We start from the raw sequence: 24,697 nt of genomic DNA on the forward strand, positions 1-24,697 counted from the left end.
TGATTTCAGAAACAAACAAAAAAAATAAAAATAAAAATAAAAATGTGAGGATTAACAGTAATGATAACCGACGATGTTATTGTTTGACCATCAAAAAGTAAATTAATATATTTATTATATTGTTTATAATATTAACGAGTTATATTATTTATTATATTATTAAGAATATAGAGTGACCAAAGGTGTGGCATTCAAACTTTGCCAGCGTGTTCTATAGACGAAAGTAAGACTAAAATCATGTAGCAAAAAGTGCACAAATGCTTTACTGATGAAATTCTAACAGAAATATGAAATCTTTGTGCATGATTCTATTACATATGTATACCATTTGAGGAGATCTACGTAGAATGAACTTTAGAAGCAAAAAATTACAATATAAAAATAAATTAATGTGATTCACAAATTACAATGAAATTTGATCTACAATAAATTCAATAGCACATTATATAAACTTGGTATTGTTAAAGAAGGACAGTATGACACTTCGAAATGCACACAAAAATAAGGATGTATAGCTTTACATCTCACATATTTATTGTAACTTTTCAACGAAATATTTACTTTTTTCTGTGTGACATTTCAGTTTTATTTTTACTTATAGAACATTTCGTGTAAATACTTCTGCATTGTAAATTTTTGTTATTAAAGATAATAAATATTTTTCCATAAATAGAAATCTAAAGATGACCTAGAAGACCAGAAGATCCGCTCGTCGTAACATCGGGAAAGATGTATAAACATTTTAATGTAAAGTACGATAATTTATTGGAATGGCATTTTCCAAGTACGAATTATGCAAAAGAAAAAGCAACAAGTAGCGAAAATGGAAACTTTTTTACAAATGTATCGAAAAATTGATTACTACAGTAAAATATCAAGGCGATAAACTGTGAACGTGAAAAACTTTCGAATATGAAAAACACTATGATCTCGTGAAACGTAATTTGCATTTGTAATATTTACGACAAGTACTTGATTTTCCGACTGCAATATTAAGCTCTAGAAACTGTACTGTTTATCTCTCTGGTAGGAGCTTATAGATCTCGACGAATGAGTGACAACGACAGCTGGATAGGAGTATCGACAATGAAAATAGAAACAGACATTCCTATACGGAGAAGCGTCGACTATGAACCTCTACTCCAAAAGCAATATTTCAACTATGACAAACTCACGGATAATTCTGACAAAGATATTAACATCACCATCTGCATACTTTCGCAATACCAATGAAATATAATACTTTATTATATTATTATAATAAAGAGAGTGTAAACGTTATGACTGTGAAAGAAAGACTGCAAACCTATCTAAAGATATAATTAATCTTTTAAAGGCTCTAAATTTTAAGAAATTCTATCAAGGAAAAAAAACACCTTTCTTTATTCTATTATTCTATACCATAAAATCTCTATATCATGTGACCAATAAAACAAATATATCTTCTATTCTGATTGAATACATTTTATATGTTTTAAGGTAAATACCTGTGACAACAGCAAACTTCATGATTTTTGCTCTAATTTATTTATATTGCATTTTTCAGTAAAAAGAAAACATTGTCATTTTTTCAGAAAATCTATATAATTGTAACTAGTAAGTAAATTAGTATCTATAAAATTTCTAAAATTCTTGGTCTCCTTTAAATATTTTGAAATATATGTAAACTTTCGTGACTGTCTTATATGAAACAGCTCATTTTAAATTAATTGTGTTATTTTGAAATCATGACCTACAATATTTTATATTTATAGTATAATGCGTATCATATCAGAACGCACATGATATAAAACAATCAATTTGAGTCATTTTCCATTATGGATTTTGTACCATATGAATATACTTTCGTTGTTAAGATCAATAGAACAATTTGATTACATTGTAACGAATAAACTGTTTCATCAATTGAAAATTTTGATAATAAACAATTTACACTGACTGACTTCCAAACCCTCGATATATTAATCGAATATTTCAAATATTTATAAACTAGTATTAATACAATAAAGTATTAAGTATGAAAATTAAAGAAAAATGATCCTCGCATATCCAACATAAATTAAAGAACAATTTAAAGATATACTTCGCTGAAGTACTTCTCCGTAATTAAAAATTTAAAAGCAGTGAAAACTTACGATGTTACGTAATAGATAACCAAAAAAAAAAGAATAATTAGAACCAATACCAACAAAAATGGAAGTTTTTATTATAGCTTTGTTCTTTGTAACTTTGTTCGCGCGAGAAAGAACAGTGTTAAAAATCCTCCGGTAGAAACCCTCGATGGAATAGCTTAAACAGAAGCTGACACAGGAGACAGGTGGATCTAAATAAAGATTGGACCAATGCCAGAATCTCCAAGATGGCTGAACCAAGATGCAAGGCGTGTCATCGTCGTGGTCGTCGTGGTCGTCATCGTCGTTGTCGTCGTCGTCGTCGTCGTCGTCGACGGCGGTCTGTTGTAGAAACTTACGACACTACGGATTTACTAGCACCAAGAAAATCCCCTCTGACGTACAAAACGTCTCTCGGTCGGTGTTGAATTTCACTTTTCCACCTACGTTCTGCTAATTTGAGGACATGTGCTTCGCAATACGAATCTATGATTATGCGTTCGACGTGAATGATAATCTTACGAATCTACTTTCACGTTAATAATCTATATATGCATTAAATTTGCGTATTTGTTTGACGGAATTTTTCTCATTGTCAGTTAGAAATTTTTCTCATTTGGATAAAATGACAGTTCTATTCTATTCTTGGAATAAAAATTAAATATAGAATTAAAAATTAAAAATGATAACTGGCAACTTTAATATATTTGACGAAATTTCATTTTTAATATTAATTTCATTTTCAATAATTTGAATAGATTTGATGAAGCTCTTTTATTAGATCATTAAATAATGACAAGCAATAATTTTAATATTCAGAATTTGTAAAAAAAAAAAATTAATATGTGGAACAAAAATAATAAAAGAGCAATCATTCTTGCATCAGTTTAAGGAGAACAACTTGCGACTATTTGTCCTATGAAAAATTATTACAATTTAATATGTAATTAATTGAACATTTTTGTACTTATCGTCTACTGACATTCAATGTGGCATAAATTTCTTTTGAACTTGTTAAATTGCACATTGCTGTTCTTTTCATTTTCACGCCCAATTTCTTTGTCAAAGTCATCAATTACAAGTCAGGACGTCTCCCGTTGTCTTTCGATTCGAATAAAAATTGATCATTTGAAATGAATAACAAAGATCATTTGATTTGAATTGATAATTCACCTTTGATAGAAAGAACAATTTCACAAGCTTATCTAGCTTTGATAATTGTACGCGATTTCGATATTGTATTTTCACGACATCGAATATTCATATTCCTGTAAAAGTAAAATTAAAAAAACAATCCCATATGCAAATTTATTTTCTTGAATATCCTAATGACAGACGGTGCACCGTGTTATATTAAAGTTCAAAAACCACCACGTACAACACCAAAAAATACAACACCAATAGCGACACCAAGTGTAGTGTAAGCCTTAACCACACACACAAGGTTATTAATATTATAATGGTTAGCGGAGCCTGTACACTCGACGGATCTCCGTTTCATCTAAATAAAATTCGTTCATACATCAAATGGTAATGCGTTAGTAGATACTTTTTTCTTTCTCTCCCTTTCCCCTCCCTCCTCCTCCTCCTCCTCTCTCTCTCTCTCTCTCTCTCTCTCTCTCTCTCTCTCTCTCATAGAATTAAGATATTCAAAAACATATTCACACGAAATTTATGATATGGAAGACAATGATATCGAAAGAAAAAAAAAACGTTGCAGTTTTGTGTTAGTAAAACAGGAACGAAAGTGTTTCTGGTTCTTTTTCTCTTCGTGGCGATTCTAGTATTCGATACCGTTCGATATCTCCACGAATTTCTATGCTGTGCCCAAGAATCTGACTGGGCCAAACGGGGTAAACCGCGATAAAATCGATTGCCACGATGAAAAATTAATGAACGTTGTCGTGTTTCGCGGCGGTGCGGGTCGATTTCCGGTGAAAAATACGGGAGATCCGCCGCTTCGAAGAATCGACCGTATCGTTCATAATTCAACGAAATTCTGCTGCACGCGGTTAATCTCTTCTTGCTATTTCCTTCTTGTTCTTTTCTTCTCGTTTCTTTTTCTTTTCTTTTTTTTTTTTAACAACCGGATAAATAATTCGCAAAGCGAACATTCTACGTGACGATTTTCCGCGAAAAATCATTCAGCGAACTGAAATTCGTAAAAGGTGACTGTATTTCCTGATATTTTGTACTAATTCCAACACGGAATAATAAATATTTATAATTGTCAATAATATTATTTTTACTATTGTGTAAAAAAAAAAAAGTTAACGCGAAAATTAAACGTTTCAATAGAAATTGACGAAGTCCCGTCACCAAAAACAGACCAAAATAATATAAAAAATAAATGAAAACAATGCGAAAAAAATTTAGGAGAAAAAGAGCAAAATGCTTCGTCAAACGAATAAAAAAAAAAAACAAGAAACGAAATGATAAAGAACCATAAAAGACGTAACAAAACATTTAATTGGATGAATGAAATTCGATATCTGATAACAAATGTCGCCATCGGTGATCGATTTTGAGACATTTAATGGGCAAATTATGCGTCTATTTGTGTTATAGAATTTAGAATTTTAATTGAAAACATACTACGTTGCCTCACTGTTATTACCTTGTTCACTAAAAAAAAAAAAAAACTAATGTATTACGAATTATTACGAATTAATCAGACAATTCCTATTAAGATCATCATTATACATAACATTATAATTATTGTAATTAATATTATTATTAATATTATTACGATTATTATGATTATTGTTGATTAAGAAAAAGAGTGTAAAAGAGTAAAGACCAAAAAAGTCAAAACCAATAAACAAACAAATCTCTCAGCAACCGCAATCACTGTCATATCACTTCACGTCAACCTCATCAAGAAAGAAGAAACAAAAAACACAACCAAAAAAATACAGTAGTAGAAGAAGAAGAGGCCGATCCTCGGAAGTCTGATTTTGTAGAAATAAATTCGTGGGTACTCATGGCTTCTGATACGTGTGCGTGTGCCGCGTTCATTCTCTCTCCCTCCCTTTCTTTTCTCATCGATTTGCAAATATCTCTGCCCCTTCTTTCTGTTTCTCTTTTTCTCATATATATCTATATATATTTCGTTTCACGTCTCTCTGACTCTTTCCGTTTATCTCCCTTTATAAATATATATATATATTTTTTTTTATATTTGCGCTCTTTAGAACGGCCCTTGGCGCTCTCAAGGATCTCGAAAAGGGAATTCTCGTCTTGCTCCCTTACGCTCATGCGTCAGGATGCTGAAACGTTATATATAGTCTGTCTTTAACAAAATATTCACAACATTATCAAGCTGAAACCGTCAAGCGAGTACTCGATTTTCCAGTGTTTCATTTTCTTTTTTTCCCCCTTTCTTCCTAAAATTGTCCCCTCTTTCGTGATAAATAAAATTGGTATCAAAAAATCAGAAAAAAAATTGTTCTAACGTGTCTCTTCCTTTTATAACAAAATACGTTGTAAAAAAAACCATTTGAAAAATATATTCAAACTGTTGTAAAAAAAAAAAGTAGGTACTATCCTAACTACTCAAAATCGAATGATCGTTGGTGCATCGTTTTTTTTTTTTTTTCCCCTTTCTATCTCAATCTGTTCGTATTAAATTAACATATATAAACGATGCAATTTAATTTCAAATAGCGAGGACTCCTCTTGACTTATGCTGTTTTTCAGTAACTATGATTACATGTATAGTCTTAACATTTTTGGACAAATCACATCAACGTAGTTGACTTACCCATATTGGCCAGGAAGAACTGCGGGATATCCAGCTCGAATGCCAGCAGCGAACGGGAACGCTGAAATCATAAACAGTTTAAAGTTAATCCTACGTTTCTAATGGCCAGTCCTGAACTCGAGCACCCATCTTTGTATAAATCGAACATCCGGTTCTTTACAAATATCTCTATGTATTCTTTTTCATCTAGTCTAAACTAGAGAATATTATTTAGCCCTGTTTGTAAAACGCGACGGCAGATGTATATGTATGTTCTTCTTTCAGGAATAGATTTCTACTTGCAAAGTGGAAAAAGAAATGAAGAATATTTCTCTACTTTTACTGTGGTATTTCCGATATGAAGTATTTATCATTTATATGTTTTTATTGCTCGTAAAACATTATATTTTAAGCATACATAGACAAAGTTCAGTGTGTGAAATATATAGATTTATCAATAGTTCTTGCCTAAAGTATTTCAATAGTTCATTGAAAAATGAACACGTCTGTCACTGTATAATGCAGCTGGAATTAACATACAGTAAAATATTAAATTAACTATCAGAATGAATAAATGCAGTAAAAATGTACTTGAACTTTTACACGCCGGTACTGTATATATAGGGTGTCTCATTTTAATTTATTTAAGATAATTATTATTATCTCTGCAACTATTCATTATTCTAATAAATATTTAAAATAAAACTTGTTTCAAAGAAGATATCTTATCACCAAATTTGCCTAGATAGAGGTATTTCTTTTTTAAATGAAATTATATATTTCTTTATACATTAATTTCCTACAAAATAGTATTGATCTATGTATGTTGCAAAATAGTATTGATCTATGTAACGAAATTATTAGTTTAAGAGATATTTCAACTTTAGTTTTGTAAAATCTCTCGTATAAAAAATGAGAAAAGAGTAGAAACGATATTTTTGTTGTGGTCATATTGTCCTTGTCTTTCATTAAATTTTTTACTAGCGCTAGCACTTTCATGCATCATTTTTTATTAAACTCATCAACATCATTTTTCGACATACATAGATGATACTTTTTTATAGAGAATGTCAGTCTGCATCGACTAAAGTATAAAAAAAAATAATTCCATTTTAAAAAAGTGGAGGTGATTGAAATCCCGGAAACGTTTCCACCTAAACAAATCTGATAGCCATCGTAATATTCTCAGATAAATAAATAAATTTATTAAATAAATTTTATTTCAAAGATTTTTTCGAATAATTGCGGAGATAATTGCACGAATGAATTAAAATGAGACAACCTGTATATAAAATATATTATTTATTTAGAAAAGATTGAAAGACTCAATTTTTAAAATTAAGTTAACCGAAAATACAAAAACTTTGAATTTATTTAAAGTAAAAGTAACTTATAAGAAACAATATATTTCAACTCTACTAACTTTCTTTCTCTTTCATTAAATAAATATTGTATGAATGACTGTAATGACTTTACCCACAGTAAATCAATTGACTTTAAATATCAACTTGTTTTTATCATTAATATGCAACTTTTTTCAACTTCTTTTGTACATATATATCTATTTACATTGAAAAATTGTATTTTATACATACACAAAAATTTTACATATACAATATGTATGTATAAAATAACACACACTTTGCATACATTTATATCCTAATGATATGCTTTCTATAAAAAAAAAATAGACTATAATGCATAATAAATTCAAAATTATCATTAGCAGATAAATTACAATACGAATATAGAATATTTTATTACATAAAGATAGCAAGCACTTCATATAAATTGATTCAACTAAGCAAAATGAAAAAAATATTTGACATATTATGATGATAAAATACTTTTTATAAATATCAAGATATCCTCTGAATGTAAAATATCTTATAAAAATATATTTTAACTATTATAATGTACAATATGTAAACTGTAAATAATTAATTATTTATGTAAATATTAATTAATTTTAAATATAAATATAAATCTATATCATCTACAGAAAATTTTAAAATATCAAATTGCCCAGAATGTAGGTAACATTACAAAATATTCTAACTTTTCAATTCTATTTTTATTCTTTTCTTTTTTTATTTCTATTTTATATGTTATTTCAACTTCTTTTTTTTTTAATTCTAGTTTTAAAAAATCTCAAAAATCCAATTATATTGCATTCAATTGAATTGTTAATTTGTTCGAGAAATACATTTTAATCCTAAAAGTATCACAGACAAACATGATTTTTGCGCATGAGAAAAAAAAAAAGAGACAAAGCCGGTGGCACTCGGGTTAAAGCAATTTTAGACTTAGGTGCCGAAACGCCAAGCTATGTTGGCCTGGAGCCATCGCAAGTGTTCAAGAAAGTGATCCGATTTGCGCAAATGTCGTTCGTAATGCTGTCTTTTGCCCTTTCATCGTTGTTCCAACTTCTTAAATTTATATACGATTATAATTAAACTGACAGAATCTAACTAACAGGAAATATGGGTTTAAATAAATTAGATGTAGAAATTAATTCAATGCCTTTTGAGATAAATTTATTTTATTTTGTTTTGTGATCATTAAAATTGTTTTCTGCGTCATTCCTTATTCTAAATTTCGTCATTCTTTCTTCTTTTGAGGAAAGTTTTCATTCAATAAGTATTCAAATTCTTCAAATTTTCAAGTCAAGACGATCTTTGATGTAAATTACTAATGAAAAATCCCTAATTGAAGATTATTAATAGAATAATTTACACTGTGTTTTATAAATATATTTTACTCAACATTCAATACAAAGGCATCGAACTAATTTCTATATCTGATATAATTTGACTTTCTCTACAAGGCATAAATTTCAAATCTTCTAATTGGCATCTGAATTAAATGTCCCATTAAGAGAACCTTTGTGATGAATTTCCAAGTGACTTAGACACGTATCCTCGATATATCAAACAGAAGCGTGACTCTCCGTCCAAGTATACATGTATTACCCGTTAGTGTGACGAATGAAATTCGTTGATTTGGCCACGCTTCAACAACGTAAATCTCGTGACAATGACGCGCAAAAATCATCTGATAGATTAGAAATGACATCTATTCCGGTAAATCTCTTTATATATCGAGACAAAATTTGAAAGAACTATTATTCTCTGTGCAATTTCACGAATCATATATAATATACAAATGGAAATTGATCTATTAAGAATACAAATTTTATCAAGAATTAACGTTAATGTGAAATGAAGAATACTTGTATAATATACTGTTTTACATAAAATACATAAATATCTTATTAGTTGTTATGTGATATTCAGTTGATAAAATATTTCAATATTCATTTAATTCAATTTAATGATAAAAGTCAAGAGAAACATAAAACCGAAAAAAAGAGTAACTATTTATTCGCCTTTCACAAGTTAAATTTTATAAAATCTTTTAAACTAAGCAATTTTAAATACAAATATAATATTAAAAACAAACCAATGATCTTGAAATCTTGAAAAATGATTTTAACAAAACTGTATCCTTTGAAACAGTATAATTTTGTTCTAAGTTGTTTCATTCGACAGTAAATACGATACTCTAAATACATGCACAAAAAAATATCCATGTACTGTTAAAAACTTCGAAAAAATATTTGAAATCTTTTTCTATGCTTTAATAACTAAAAATTAAACTATTAGAATGCTAAATAGTAATTGAAAGTAACCAAAGAATTAGTACCTAAATATTAATGAAAATGTAAGTGCAAAACCACTCAAGCGACAAAAGACCAAAACACCAGCAATTGAAGAATCTATTCCTAATATTTCACATAATTCATATTCATTCAATAAGCATTTACATACTGCTGAGCAAACTTACTCGCTTGTAGGTTACCCCTAGGCTTAGCTCCAAGAATCGCCAGGTTGACGTTTGCTTTGCGGCCGTCGATTATGGGGTTAGGGTCTTTGCACGCCCTCTCTGCTGCTGGCCTGTCTCCCATGATCACCTGCGTACAGATCCAATCGATTATTCGACTAATCCTTCCGCTTCACCTGGATCTTGCACGCCTCCCCCTCATAAGCAGCGATACAACAAGCCATGTACGTATCGTGCATGTAATACCCGGATATTTCAGATAATCTAATCGGTTGGTTAAGCGCCAAAAATCGATCACAATTTTTCAATGCGAGTTTTAACCATTTCGTCTACACAATTATATATGTACTTTATTATATTAGTGAAAATAAACTCTACAAGGTAAAAAGTGTTCATTCACAAAGAAATTTTTTATTCTCAATCTAAAAGAATGAGAGAGATTTTTATTGACACGTTCAAAGATATTTTTTTCAATTATTTTTAAACTTTGCTCGAAATTTTCGTCGTAAATTTCCTTCATTTTTATTTACAGTAACTTGATATTAAAAATATTCAACTTCAACAGGATGAATAAGAAATTTGTACGAGAAAATTTAATTTAATTTAATTTAATTTAACTAACTTATTGGACAAATTACAAATAAATATAAAACTTGTAGATGTAATAATGTAAAATAAATAAATAAATTAACGAAGATTATATTATAAAATATAAGTAAGATTATGGATTATTAAATCATCATAATAACGATGGTTATCTCATAAAATTATAAGTATTCCCGCAAACAATAATAAATATCTTTAACAGAATTCATTTCGACAATAAGGGCAATAAGGACATTGACTCGTATATTTCCATATTATCCTATAATTATACATATGTGATAAAAAGAGAAACTGATAACGAAGTACTCTATAAGCCTTTACGCAAGGAAGAACATTATGGTATACTGCATACTACAGTTAACAAAACATGTCTTTTTGAATACAAGAGAGCAAACTGGTTACGCGTTATCGCAACAAATTATACTATATTATCTTTGCGCATGTGACGACTATAGAATATGACGGTTGAAAAAGTGCTTCCGTGCTTAATATAAATGAAAGTGTATAAAAATATTTAACCCTATAAAATTATTCAAATTTTATTTAAATGAAAGACCATTGCAAAAATACATAGCAAACAACACGTTCGTTTAAAAAAAAATTTTCCAAACGAAATAATTAACAAATTGTTTTGCTTTAATTTATTATCGATTCAATTATAAATCCATTTATAAAAGATAAAATTCTATCGTTCAATATTTGATAAAATTTCATCGTGCAATATTGTTACTATTACTTGAAATCTGTTTCGATTTAGTAAACCTATAACTTCTAGAAATTACCAATAATGATACAAAGAAAAATATACTTAAGCCACTCACTCCGAGCTATTCACAAACTTAAAGCATTTCACAACAACGACTGTCAATCAGGAACAACCAAACAAAATATCAAATAATGTGTTATTTAAGATACTTACGAAACCATAGCCTCTACTTTTGCCAGTCTGTCTATCGGTAATGACCACTGCTTCCTCGATGTCGCCGTACACGTTAAAATGTTCCCTGAGACTTTTGTCGGTCGTATGATAAGGTAAACCTCCGACGAAAAGTTTCGTCCATGTAGTGTCTTTTTGTTGAGGCGTAGTACCGGCTAACGCGCCAAGGCCCGAGACTAATTCGTCCGGCCCTGGCGCCCCAACGGCACCAACCGCACCGACGGCACTAAGACCAGCGGCACCAGGCATCAACATCCTCCAAATTTTGGCGAGATCACCGCCGCCGGACGGGAGGACGATCTGCTCAATTTTGACACCTTCTGTAGTACTTTGGTCAACGCTAATCACGTCACAGGCTCAGCAGCATTTAGACGAGCGATGATTTGGTTATCTAAAATCAAATTCAAATTTCAAATATATTACTTCTAGAAATTGTCACTTTTATTTTGTACGCTAGAACATTAACACTGAACCATTCTTAGGATAGATTTTATATATAATTTTTATTAAATTTTGATATTTAATATTTAGTTATTTATCTTAATACTTAATTTTCGAAACGTTTTTATTACTGTTATGATAAATTTAAAAGATGATTCCGATATAAAATTTATATCATAGGAAAATATTTACAATACAATAGAATAAAGAACAAGTTGTATTTATATATTTTAGGAAAACTCGTTGAAAATACGCTAAATCTATAAAACTGTAAAACTAACTCTATAAAACTTTTATGAAAAATTACCAATTAATATTGACCACTCTGACAATTCTAGTCTTAAATAATTACTCTCTTGATACGTTTTAAATTGATATTTCTTTCAAACATAATTTACATAAAAGAACATAATATTTTTGTTAAAATTGCTATCTTCCGGTTCTTAATCTACAGTTTATTAAGATTGCAAATGTTTGTGCATTTTTGAGAAATGTAAAATTAAATCTAGTAAATGTAATAATAATAAAATTAAATCTAGTAAATGTAATAATAATAAAAAAAATCTAATAAATGTAATATGTAAAAGTATATGAAACATTCAAAGTGAAACATTTATTATAACATATTTAATAGATGAAATTTTCTATTTAAATTCCATTTCTTTAATTATGTTCATAAAAATATATCAATATTCGGAGTCTAATTTTTTATCGACTATAAACGAAGTAATTTAATCTCTTTTGTTTATTAAATTAATATCAATTTTATTGAGAAGTTCATTAAAGTTTACTATTTCAAAATACATTAAAATTTACTAATTTTATTAAAGTTTAATATTCACTGAGGAAGTTATTACTTCTTTATGCAATATGAAAACGAAAAATTGTTTTCTAAGATGAAAATGTTATACATTTGGTATCAATATTTATTCTAATATTATTGATAAATTATTCATCATCGTCATTATTATATACCTTAATCCTCATTTGTCAATTTATATCAATTTGGCATATTTCTCTTATAAAATATTATACATATTATACAAATATTTCTAACATATAATTTCGACATTTTTGGTAACAAAATATTTTGTCAAAGTTGTAAATAATATTCGTTTTCAAGTCCTTTGACGGGTGTAATGCGTTCTAATTATTATTATTATATTATATACAATCATATATTCACCTTTTCAATAATGCGTGTAAACGTTTATAATTTTGGAACATAATTATAACATACAATTATAACGAGACTAAAGAAAGTAAGATCAAGATATGAAATCGATCTGTACGTAATTTATATGTGAGAATAGGATTTTTGTAAATCTTACACGCAATTAAATATAGAAATTTGATTTATTTACTGTTTGGTATATTTATTCTTACCAATACAAGAATTTGCAAATTTAATTATTTATTTTTTGATTGTAAACATTAATTATTTACTATTGTGTCAATTTGACACCAAGGAACAAATTAAGTTGGAAAAATGGAGGACAAATGAGAATTAAACATTGAAAAGGAATAAATTTTATTTGAATTTCCAAATATATTTGATTCTGTAATCACGTAAAATAGAGTATGTAAAACTTAACGAAGAAATTCTTTTTGAGGATATAAATAAATCGAGGATACATATGTAATAATATTACTCCAAGACGAAAGTGACTGATAAATTACGGAATGTTTGAAATGTAATCTTACTGTAAAGAAAGGTAACATCGATGGAATTCTAAGAGAAATTCGAAACATGGTAAAACGGAGCGCGACATGAAACAAGGAAAAAGCAGAATGTACGCGTTTAGAATTTAATACCCGTGATACACGACGCTCCATCGCCCCGCATGATCTTCGTTAAATGCGCAAACATAGTGCACAAGCATACCGCGCATTCATGTTCATGTAAAAAAAGATTTCATGTATCGTACATCGCGCCAAAGAAAGAACCGTTTCTCCCCTTTCTTATCCCGATATTCCAAGTACAGTTCTACCCTCTTCTTCTCTCAATTCTCTTGAATCGATGACTGCTTCGTGCATATAAAGGGAACAGATAAAAATCCCCTTCTGCGCGGAAGCCGGACCCCTATTATAACCAGGGAAAACCGTCGTGGAGTCTACCGTCCAGGAACAAGAACAGAAACAGGCACCACTGGTACGGTGGTGCCGAAACAAGAAGGATGCGGAAAGGTACCTCGGAGAACAAGAAAAGGGCAAAGAGAGAAGGGACCCTGACCTCCATTCAAGGTAGGCTCGGTAACGGCCTAAAAAGGGAGCCAGTTTTCTTGCGAGGAGCAGAACTGCCTGGTCGAACCTAGCTGCTAGTAGTAGGGTATTTTTCGTGGTGGTTCGGCTTTCGAGTTTCTGCAATGCTGAAGATAAAGATAGAAATAGAGGTCTGCAGTTTACATAGAAAGGGCCCTCTTTCTACCACACTCTCCCCCCTCTCTCTCTCTCTCTCTCTCTTTTTCCCTCTTTCCTTCTCTCCATACTCTCACTCCCTCTTTCTCACTCATATTGTGCACACCAGGCCCTGTGCGAGGTGGGCCCTACGGTCTCTCCTGATCACTCCTCTCCTCTCCTCTCCCATCACCCCCTGCAACCCCCCTCCCCCCACCTGCCTTTACTACTACCAGCACCATCCATGACAGTGCACCACTTCGGCCAGGACGGCCCTTCCTCGTCTGTTTCTGTCGGATCCCCCAAAACGACGGCAGCTGCTGCAGAAAACCGGTGCAGCACGCCGTATAATCATATTGTTGTATTGCCATCGGGTTCCTCCTCCACCACCATTGGTTGCTCTTTCTCTTTTCCATTCTTTCTCCCTCTTTTTCCCCATCCTAGAACTGAACGCAACTACACTTGGGACGTTCGGTCGAGCATAAAGGCCGCTTTTCTGAATTCAGCTACCGTGGAAGCAACGACCGTATTACGTACACACTATGTTGATAAATACTATGGCTCGCGTAGTTTCAATTTTTTCTAAGTTTCCTGTCGAATACGTGGCCAAAATTTGTAGCCACTCGAAGAGTAGCACTTTTCGCGTATAGCTTGGATAATAACAATTCGCAGAAGTAGTATAGGCGCTGAATCTTTTGAGAAAATGAAATTGTCTATAAATCTGTTAGCATAAATCTGTATTACAATAACGACAGATTACTTGAATTTTGTATTGAATTAATTTTATCTTAAAATTATAATTATTCAATGGATAATATTAATAATATTATAGTAATAATTTATAGGAAATTAAGAAAAAATAACTTAAAGAACAATAACAATGTTATGGTATCCTTTTTGTAAATTATAGAAACATGGGAATCTTGAAACAAGAAAACGCTGTGGAATATCCAAGTAACATTCAAAATTAGAAAGTTATTTAAAACGGGAACATTTATGCATTTGGTTCAGTGCACAAGAATCTTCACACCGACTCGAGTAGAACGATTCTATAAAAAGTAATATCGGAAATTCAAGATTTCTATAAATTAGCTAATTTTTATAAAACCAAAAAAAAAAAAAAATGTGTTCATACAATATTTTTAAAACTATACGGAGGTTTGGTAATTAGAGAAATTATAATTATACATTATGTATAATGTCATTAAAAAAAAAATACTTCTAACTTTTCAGATAATATGGTCAACCATTGGCTAAACAATTAATTATTATAATAATTACAGAAAACGAAAGCTATGTCATAGATCAACTGTGTCATAAATCAACTAAACAATGAATTCTGTATTACTGTATTCTATAACATATATTTATAAGTCCAATCGTATTTAAAAATAGGATCATTAATAATCGTGTGACACGACTAAAGAATATTTCAAGTTATTAATGATACTGATACATTAAATTTATCAATTCAATTATAGAATAAATTTAACATTATTTAATAAGCTGAAGAAAATAATGTTTAAAGGAAAATAATATTTATATTTTATTATAGTTAATAATTTAATAGAATAATATTGTATATATCTCCAATTGAAAAAATCGAAGTAATTTCATAGAAATAAGCCTCAACTTATGAACAATCGTGTTCTGATCACGGCGTAGCTTCTCGCATTCGACACTGGCCAATTGCCACAGGCTCGACGAAACACACTAAAATATCTTCTCGGCCAAAGTCGCAAAGGCCAAAGTTTTAGAAAACACAAGACGATGCCCGGGTTTACTTATGGACCATGAAAAAATCTTTACAGAAAGATACTTTTGCAACGTGAATCAAATCATTATTGTCAATTATATATACATACGAAACTCTTTTAAAGTACGACTTTAGATGAAGCAATGTTCAGAACAATTTACATTAAAAATGTGCACTAATTCTCAGAATGATGCAGATTTAATTACTCTTTTTCTGACGCAAACGTTATAATTTCTGTTGGACAAAAAAGTTATATTTTAGATTTTTATATTATATATTATATATATCTCTAATATTAATAAAATTTGTATTTTGTGAAATATTTAATAATATGTATGTATATATGAAAATACAATAACAGTCTAATTAATGAGCTTATTATATGATTATCATTTTAATTTTAATATTAGCATTTACTTTGTTTAAATAGTATAACTTCTTACATCTATTCAAAAATTTTATAAGAACATACATATCATTGTTTTTATTGTTTAAAGATTACAATAAACAATAAAAGTACCTATATTTCCCGTTATTAGTAAAAAATATTCTACATCCTAAGATAGCATGTATATTCGTTGGATGGTGAGAAAAAAAGCAATGAAAAAAATGAAGGTTTCCCCGTTCATTTACGCCAGACGGCTGTAATCACCTGCACACGTTTCCAGGCCTTCTGCTAAAGAGAAATCGTCGAGCCGACGTCGAGGTTTATTAATAAACGTTGTGGTACACGTGCCCGTCGTCGTGTACCCCTTTGTCGCGACGAGACCGCTGCAATGGGGGTGAAAGAGGAGCAACCAAAGAGACTAAGCAGATCGTTTCACGAACACGCAAAATGGCCTCGTCGAAATATTTGATCATCAGGTAAACTGTATTTTTTATACATATTTTATGATCTCTTGATATGTTTTACTTACTTTGTCAAACTGATATTACAATATAAAAATTCATTCATATCGCCAGCATTGATCTAAATTCATTAAACACCGTACATATAAGAAAAGCTTTCGTAATATTTGGGAAAAAACTTATTTTGGTTCGAATACATTAATGGCCAACAATGAGGGGCAAACGATTACGTCACAGTATGCATTTGTAAAGAGATAATACGCAACATAATGCGTATTTAATGATTCCTTCGTTATATATTATCAAAGAATTGGAACATAGAGTATATTTTAACATTGAATAATTAACGAAATATGTGACGAGTTTTTAAATACGCACCTCCAATTCTTCGAAGCACTATCACCTGATGATCACTGAAACGTTGCCTGTTAATCCCAATGAGAAACACCAGGAAGAAATTCACACCAATAACGTGAGTATCCTTCTAACTAATGAGATAATTAATTGACGACAAAGACCGATGTTAAAAATTAGCAGTGCACACAAGAGCCGTTCGCGTTACGATAAAATTTTTACTCATTACTACGATAGCGAAGAAAATTTCAGGAGGTCTGACACGTTTAATGAACGATGATGTTAACGGCGAAACACTGTTGATGACACGTACGTAGTAACGGACGGTGTCCTTTACAATTGGCGATTTTTCGTACGCACGCACATCCGACACGAACGAAGGCCCACGTGCGAGTACCGAACTGCCTTTAAGTTTGCGGTTACCGTGCTGCGCGCCAGTTCGCCGGATTCTTCGGCGATTTCTCTTTTCATTGGTTCACTCGGTCCCCCCTCCACATCCTAGTACCAGTGGCGTAGCGTAACGACGACCGAATAAGACACGAATGAGATGAAAAAAGTAGAATCGACTAGTGACGACGTGTTGACAAATCCTTTATCATTTTACCTCGTGGAGGGATTTTAAATGCTGATCAACTGTTGTTTAGAAGCTTAAAAGATTATTATCAAAATGAAAAATCCCTTGTATTCACTTATCAATAATAATATGCTTTATCGACAATTTTTCATTTCATTTCTTACGAATTAAAAAGCGAACTATTTCTTCTAACAATAAGGTAACGAGTTATGATTTAAAATGATGTCCGTTTATTCCCTGTTTGAAATTTGTGATAGCATTACTCATCCTACTGTAATAATTAAAAAAGAAAAGAAAATAAACAAAAGACATTGTCGGTTAACTTTTGTATCGTTGCTTGCAATTTATTTTTTTTTTATTATGACTCGTGTACTTTTAGTGTACTTTGGAAATTAAAATGCAACAGAATTCGGAAACAATGTAACATTGTCACACTTTCGACAACATTTGAAAGTATTAACCCGAAATGATCCTACAGTTCTACAGGATCCACGAAGCAAGACGGTGGTCCGTCGAGGAGTATCAGCTGTTCGAATTATTATCGTTGCAGGCGACGGCAGATGTTCACTAGGCTAAAACGCTCCCCCGAAGGCTTTGAACCCGCTGATCTCTTTTCTTTAGAGCGGGTGAAAAACTTTCAAGGAAGCCCAACGTCCCGTTCAATCTTACACAATACCAGTTTCTCATTCTCACTTTCCATAAACAAGTAAAACAAATTATGAAAAAAAAAGTAAACAATAATAGATAAAAGAAATATAAGATTTTTCAACTTAGCAACTGACGTATCTTTCAATGCATAATGTTCTTAATTGCACATTTATATTTAAGACTGTTTAAATTCAAATTTGATTTTAAATAATATCTAAATGAATTTATTGCTTCCAATGCTTCTCAATATCTTGTTCTATAAAAAATATCTTGGTCGATTAAGGACTAAGCAATAATTTATCATAATTTAATGATAAAATTATAGAACTTAGATAAAAGATACATCGAGAAAAGATATTAAGTGGATCTTTGAAATTTCTTTTTATAGTCCAATATTAAAAAATAAAACTTGATAATATAAACTGATTAAATTGAATTTGCAAATGAATTGTTGCATTAATGCAACATTAGTCCTTAACAAGTATTAAATAAATACTATCACATAATAATAATATAATAATTAAATAAATTTTAAATAAATGTCTAAATTAAACTATAATTAAATAAATTTAATCTATAATTAAATAAATTTTAAATAAATGTCTAAATTAAACAAAATAATCTTATTTACCACCGTTTGTTGTATAAAGGAATCAATATCACGTGGAGTAACCCCCAAAGTTTCCAAGGCATATGTTTCCATATATAGGCACACGAAATGACTATGTACAGCAAGACACAACTAAACTAGTGCTTTTAAACAATCTTATAGACAATCTTATAGCAAAGATAATTCAACCAATCTCTTCATCGATTCTGCAGAATCGTTAACCTCTGTTCGTAGCATTGTTCGAAACCTGCCGTAAGTTACGTGTCACAAAGTATAGGATATCATCGTCGTCTACGTTTGAAGGAGACCCCATAGGTTCGTGGCACGCGCTGCCAGCTGCCCCACAGCTGTCTCTCTTCTCTGTCGTCCCCCATATACGAGACCCAGAGTTCTTACCCGAGCGTAGTGCATTTACACACAGAACGAACCTTTTCGCCTCTGTATACATATGCAGCAAGATCAAAATGCGTGTGTCCAAAACATATTTTGTAGATAGTATGCTTACATACGTTGTTTCGTCGTCGTTGCATACTCGATGAGGTGCACCCTTAAGAAACGTCGAGATATTCGGCCCAAAGAGATGAATCGACATTTTTATTATCTACGAATGAGATGTTCCTCTGATAAAATTTCATATTGTGGATTTTTATCTAGCTTCAGATTTTTATAGAAGTGATTTAAAATGGAACCTAAATAAACAATTGATTTGTTTATTAAACAATAGTTATAATAAATACTTTGAGTTTATTTACATATTTTTGCGTATTATGTACATTCTGTGTATTTCTGTGCCTTCAAATTTTTCATAAATGTATAAAAAAATTGTTATTTTTTATACATTTATGAAAAATTACATTTTTTATTACATATTTTTTATTACATTTTTATTACACTGCGAATTTTTATGCGGGCAAAATGTAGAATTTGTATCACGTTAAAAAATACTTTTACTAGTAAAATAAAATATTCTTTAATAAACAGAGTAAAATAAAATATTCTTTAATAATACACATCAAGTTAATGAAAAATTTCACTTATCAAATGATCTGTCACAGAAAATGGACTACAGTTCTTTTCGTAACCATATTTATAATACTTTGAATAATTTATATATTTTTCATATTATGTGTATTCTGTGGAATTCTGCATTTTAAAATTTTTTTTTCTACATAATTTTCTATTTATAAGAACGGTTTTTTACGTTCCTGTAAATGTTTTTAAATATTGATCGTTTACTAATTTGTTTGGAAATGTATAATTAAAACTAAAATAAATAATTTTTAATATAAAATTTAAGAAAAGACACGCAAATTATTTATTTATAATTCATTACATCAAATTGCTCTTGTAAATATATTTATACTATATATATATATATATTTATTTATTTGCAAGTACAATTTGAGAAAAAACCTCGTTACAAATGTGCACAAATATTCAATAAGATGTAATACACGGTATAAAATAAACGTAAAATATGCTTAAAAGACTCATAAAAAGTATTAATTATCTTCATGAGAGTTTTATATTTTATATTGTTTTCAATCACATATTGAAGGTTTACAAATCAAATCATTTGTCGTACTTCCAATTATGTCTAGCCCATGGAAAACTAGTTAAAAAGTTTCAATTTTTTTACATTTTATAAAATTATGAAATTTTTTGAAGACATGATGAAAAAACATTAGGCAAATCGTCGGGATCTTCCTTCTATAGCAACAAAATGAAAAATATAAATTGATTGAAAAGAATTGCATGCCCTTTAATAATTGTTTCTTTAACATACACGAACGCAATATTCGCATATCGTTTCACTAAAACACTCTGTGGAGTTTTACATTTGCGGTTTCTCATCCGGTTTGTCCGACACGCAGGAAATAGTCCTGAAGTGTCCTAGAGGATGCAAGGCTATTAGGTTTCGCGTGGAAAAAAGCACGAGCGACGTAGAAAAAAAAGTGGAGAAAGGAGGAACAGTGACAGGAGATGAAGAGAGTAGAAGTGCTCATACTGAAAGTGGAAAAAAAACGGAAAATCAAAGTACGCATGATGGAGACCGGAAATCCCAGGGCGTTCAACCCTGACACCCGTTATATATTTAGACCTAAAGAGACACACTCTAATCTGATCGCATAGATACCTTCGCGACAATCTATCGGACGCTGTGTAGAGTAAAATACAATAATTCAAAATAGAGTAAGTTTATATCTTAGAAAAAGGGAAAAAAGTCAGTTGCTTCCTCACATAACAATACAGAGATTCACCATCGATTCATGTTATATAAATTTGAAACTATTTAAATGATCTAAAATAACAAATACATTGGCACCCTTTAAGAACTTGTGCAATAGATAATCTATGCCGTTTCTGAAGAACTATGTCCATTAGCACATTGCCGTGATAATATCGACAGCCCCTTCCCCTCTCAAAAAAGAGTTAACGCTTCCGTGAAGGAAGTTGATCGTTTCCTATTTGCTTATTGCATAACCGCGCACGCAACACTGTGCCAATATATCGAGCCTACCCCTATTCATACATTAAGTTTCAAAATAACGAAGTATGTGTATAGGTTTTTGCACTTCTTTAATGTTTACTGGATTTTATCAAAACAATTATAATTTCTTTACGTAATAAAGTGTTATTGAACATTCTTCTTTCTCGCTTTAAAAATATGTAAAATATGTGTTATCAGTAGACCGCGGATTTTATGTTACAAATTAAAGGTACAAGAATACATAGATTGTATGATAATGTAAATATATGAAATATCTTTGTTATTGTTAATATTTAATAAGTGAAAAAGCTTGGATCCTACTTTTTGAATTATTCCCATAAAAAATTCACAATTATCGTTTTAAAAATTTTAACATATTGTTTTGGAATACCTATATCATAAAAAAGAAAATATAATTCTTCGATTAAATAAGAATATCTTACTATCTAACTTCTTTAATATTTCTTAATTATTAAAGATTTAATAATAAAAAGAAATTATTAAAAATTTAATAATAATAATAACGATTGAGAAATATAATTAAAATACTTTTAATTTATGATGAGTAAATAAACGAATAATTAATGAATAACAAAGATCAGAAGAAAAATTTTCTTTGTGAAAAGCCATTCGTAAAAGCTGCAAAATATTCGCGTCTTTAGAAACACAATATCAGCAGTGGCGGCCTTCTCGAAATAGACGAGAAGCCCAGCCCTCCAAACTCGTCCGAAAATAAAACAGGTTTCTTCCCTGCGAACCACGCTGTCCGATTGGTAGATTCTGACGGGAGAGTTTGCTGATTAATCAACAATTAAAAAGAATTATAATTTACATTCCATTACTCGGGTATTGTGCAGAAAGGTAACCTGCAACTTGCATTAATTTTTTTCTCTTATTGTTAGTTGTAGTAGCAATTTAGGACAATTGTATAATTCATGAATATATGCTCAAATAATATATAGTTAACAAAGAACTTGAGAAAAATCGATTTGTTAAGAAAAACGATTTGGCTGATCACTATTATTTTTTAGACAGGGTCTTTATAAGAATATATAATTGTTATTAGTGCTTATATTTACAATTAATAATTAAATATTATTTATTAACATACGATGCAAAATAAGTCTCGAGATTTTCGGACAGTAACTGGTATTGTTCACTATTCTGAACATTTTCCATATTCAATATTGATAATAGTATATAATTGAAATGTGAAGGATGATTTGCCAATGATGCATTAGAATTACAGAATGACAATCTTATGATTGACTGATGGTCGAGAGGCCCACTGATATTTCATATATTTTACAATATATTTTACAATGATTGCGAAAGATTCTTTATATTGTGTAACAGTCGTAACCTCAATCACAATAAATTGGGCGAAAAATCTATTGATTTGAACGATTTTCGTGTACGAACTCATACGATAACGGAAGACCGCGTCGCTTACATTGTTTCTAGCAACATTTGATTATTTCGTCCATTACCTTAAACGTTAATCAATGCAAATCATTTTACATTAAAAATGTGTTGTGTCGTACAAACATATTTTTATATTTGTTATAATTTTCAATCAATGGAATAGTTTAGTTATAATATCATGATAAATATGATATAGTAATTATATTATAATGACTAAATTATTCCATCAATTAAAGATTTCGATAATAAAATAATATTTACATGGTGTAAGTTATTTTTAATGAGAAATTATTTACACAAATTGGCTTTGGATTTCGATTCTTTTGGATTCATTTTAAAGAAACAATGTTTGGTTAACAATGTTTATAAAATACTTACATACAAAATGTTAAAGAGAAAAAAGTAATTTGATAACCGTGAAACACTTTTAACGTTTTCATGAAACAAATATTTCTATGTCTAAAATAAGAGTTAAATATTTAAGAAACAATATCTTATAATCACGAATATTTTTATTTTAATTTAAAATACTATTATGTACTACATTATAAAAACTGAATACACAATTATATAATAATATTAATAATTATTTGATATATACACGATTGAATACACAATTATATAATAATACTCATAATCGATGTATATGTATACATAATATATGGTGATATATAGTGATAACTAATTGCTATTGACAAAATTCGTTAATGTTTGTTATCGTTTCCAATATTTGTATGATACACACTTATCTTATGTCTTGCATTAATAGCAAGTAATTCCATTATGCTTGATCCATCTTCATTTTCAAATGCTTTTCAATTTATTTTTGTCTTATTCATATCCTTGAAATAATTGCCACTTTCGTCATAGATATATTCATGTTCATTAATAATCTTTCATATCATTAATAATATTTTCATCTTTTTCTGTCTATTTTTTCTAGTATTAATATTTCCATTAGGTATTTATTTTGCAGAAATTGCGCTTTTTCTTTTTCTAATGAATTTTAAAGAATTATTACTTGTCCATGTATGTAATATTATATATGTGTTTATATATTCATACATATATTTTTTACCAGAATTTTGACATTTATTATTCATTTGTTCAATATCATAAAAGTGTCATTAGTTTGGTTGACTACTATTTTTCAAAAAAGTTCTGTTAATTCCTTTAATGAGTTATTCATATCGTAATATTTTGAATACATTTCTAAAAACATAAATATTAAAGTATAAAAGAATTATTCCATATAATGATAGAAATTATGAAAATATGCAAATTTTTCATTTTACAACGTAATATCGACAATTATAATTATTGATTTATCATAAAAATATAAAAAAATTTCAATATGTGATTGATATTTAACGTATATGTTAATTTCGAACTTGTATAATGTATTAGATTATTCAGAAAGTCGGTAGCAGTTCTAACCATTCAGATATAAAATTCTATTGAAAATTATATATACGGTAGAATGCAAGAAGAATATCAAATAACACAAAATTCAAATGAATTTCAATTTTTATTTGATCATTAAGTGCAATAATTAAAAATATCCAAATATTGTTTCAAAAGAAATATTGCTTTTTTTTTAAATAATGGCTAAATTAAGAAATATTGAATCTTAATTAAAATGCTCTATCCTATTTATCTACTTTATAAAATTTTTTATCATAGAACTTAGTGTACTGCTCGAAAGAATCCATTAAACAATTTTTGAAACAAACAGTTATTAGATTAATAGATAGTAAAATGTCATCAAAAGGAGGGAAATTATTAATATTTAATATTTCTTGCTTCTATATTTCACTATGAACTTTTCAAACAATTTAGTTCTTAACAGCTTACGGCACTTGTATGATTATATCATTGAGTAAAAATATTATATACAATGTGATCCTTATATT

General features: G+C 29.6%; 2 protein-coding genes across 6 annotated transcripts in view; one reads left to right on the plus strand and one right to left on the minus strand.

The window, feature by feature from the left end:
• The window catches only part of LOC122531843 (RNA-binding protein 24-like), a 32,725-nt gene extending 15,249 nt beyond the window's left edge, over positions 1-17,476 (minus strand). The window contains exons 1-4 of one of the 2 annotated variants that reach the window (XM_043660091.1): positions 17,061-17,476; positions 11,222-11,630; positions 9,700-9,826; positions 5,875-5,935 (exon numbers count right to left, since the gene is read on the minus strand). In XM_043660091.1, the coding sequence (XP_043516026.1) occupies positions 5,875-5,935; positions 9,700-9,826; positions 11,222-11,494 (461 nt within the window). In that variant the 5' untranslated portion in view covers positions 11,495-11,630; positions 17,061-17,476. The remainder of the gene's footprint in view (positions 1-5,874; positions 5,936-9,699; positions 9,827-11,221; positions 11,631-17,060) is intronic. The other variant, XM_043660092.1, reaches the window with a different exon arrangement.
• Positions 17,477-17,582: 106 nt separating this feature from the next.
• LOC122531848 (gem-associated protein 7-like) overlaps positions 17,583-24,697 on the plus strand; it is a 38,852-nt gene continuing 31,737 nt past the window's right edge. For 2 of the 4 annotated variants that reach the window (XM_043660104.1, XM_043660103.1), the window contains exon 1: positions 17,583-17,809. The gene's annotated coding sequence lies outside the window, so the exon portion shown is untranslated. Of the gene's footprint in view, positions 17,810-22,120; positions 22,221-24,697 lie in introns of those variants that run through there. The other 2 variants (XM_043660101.1, XM_043660102.1) reach the window with 2 other exon arrangements.

This window comes from Frieseomelitta varia, unplaced genomic scaffold (assembly GCF_011392965.1).
Source record: "Frieseomelitta varia isolate USP_RPSP 00005682 unplaced genomic scaffold, Fvar_1.2 scaffold_418, whole genome shotgun sequence".
Lineage (NCBI taxonomy): Eukaryota > Metazoa > Arthropoda > Insecta > Hymenoptera > Apidae > Frieseomelitta > Frieseomelitta varia.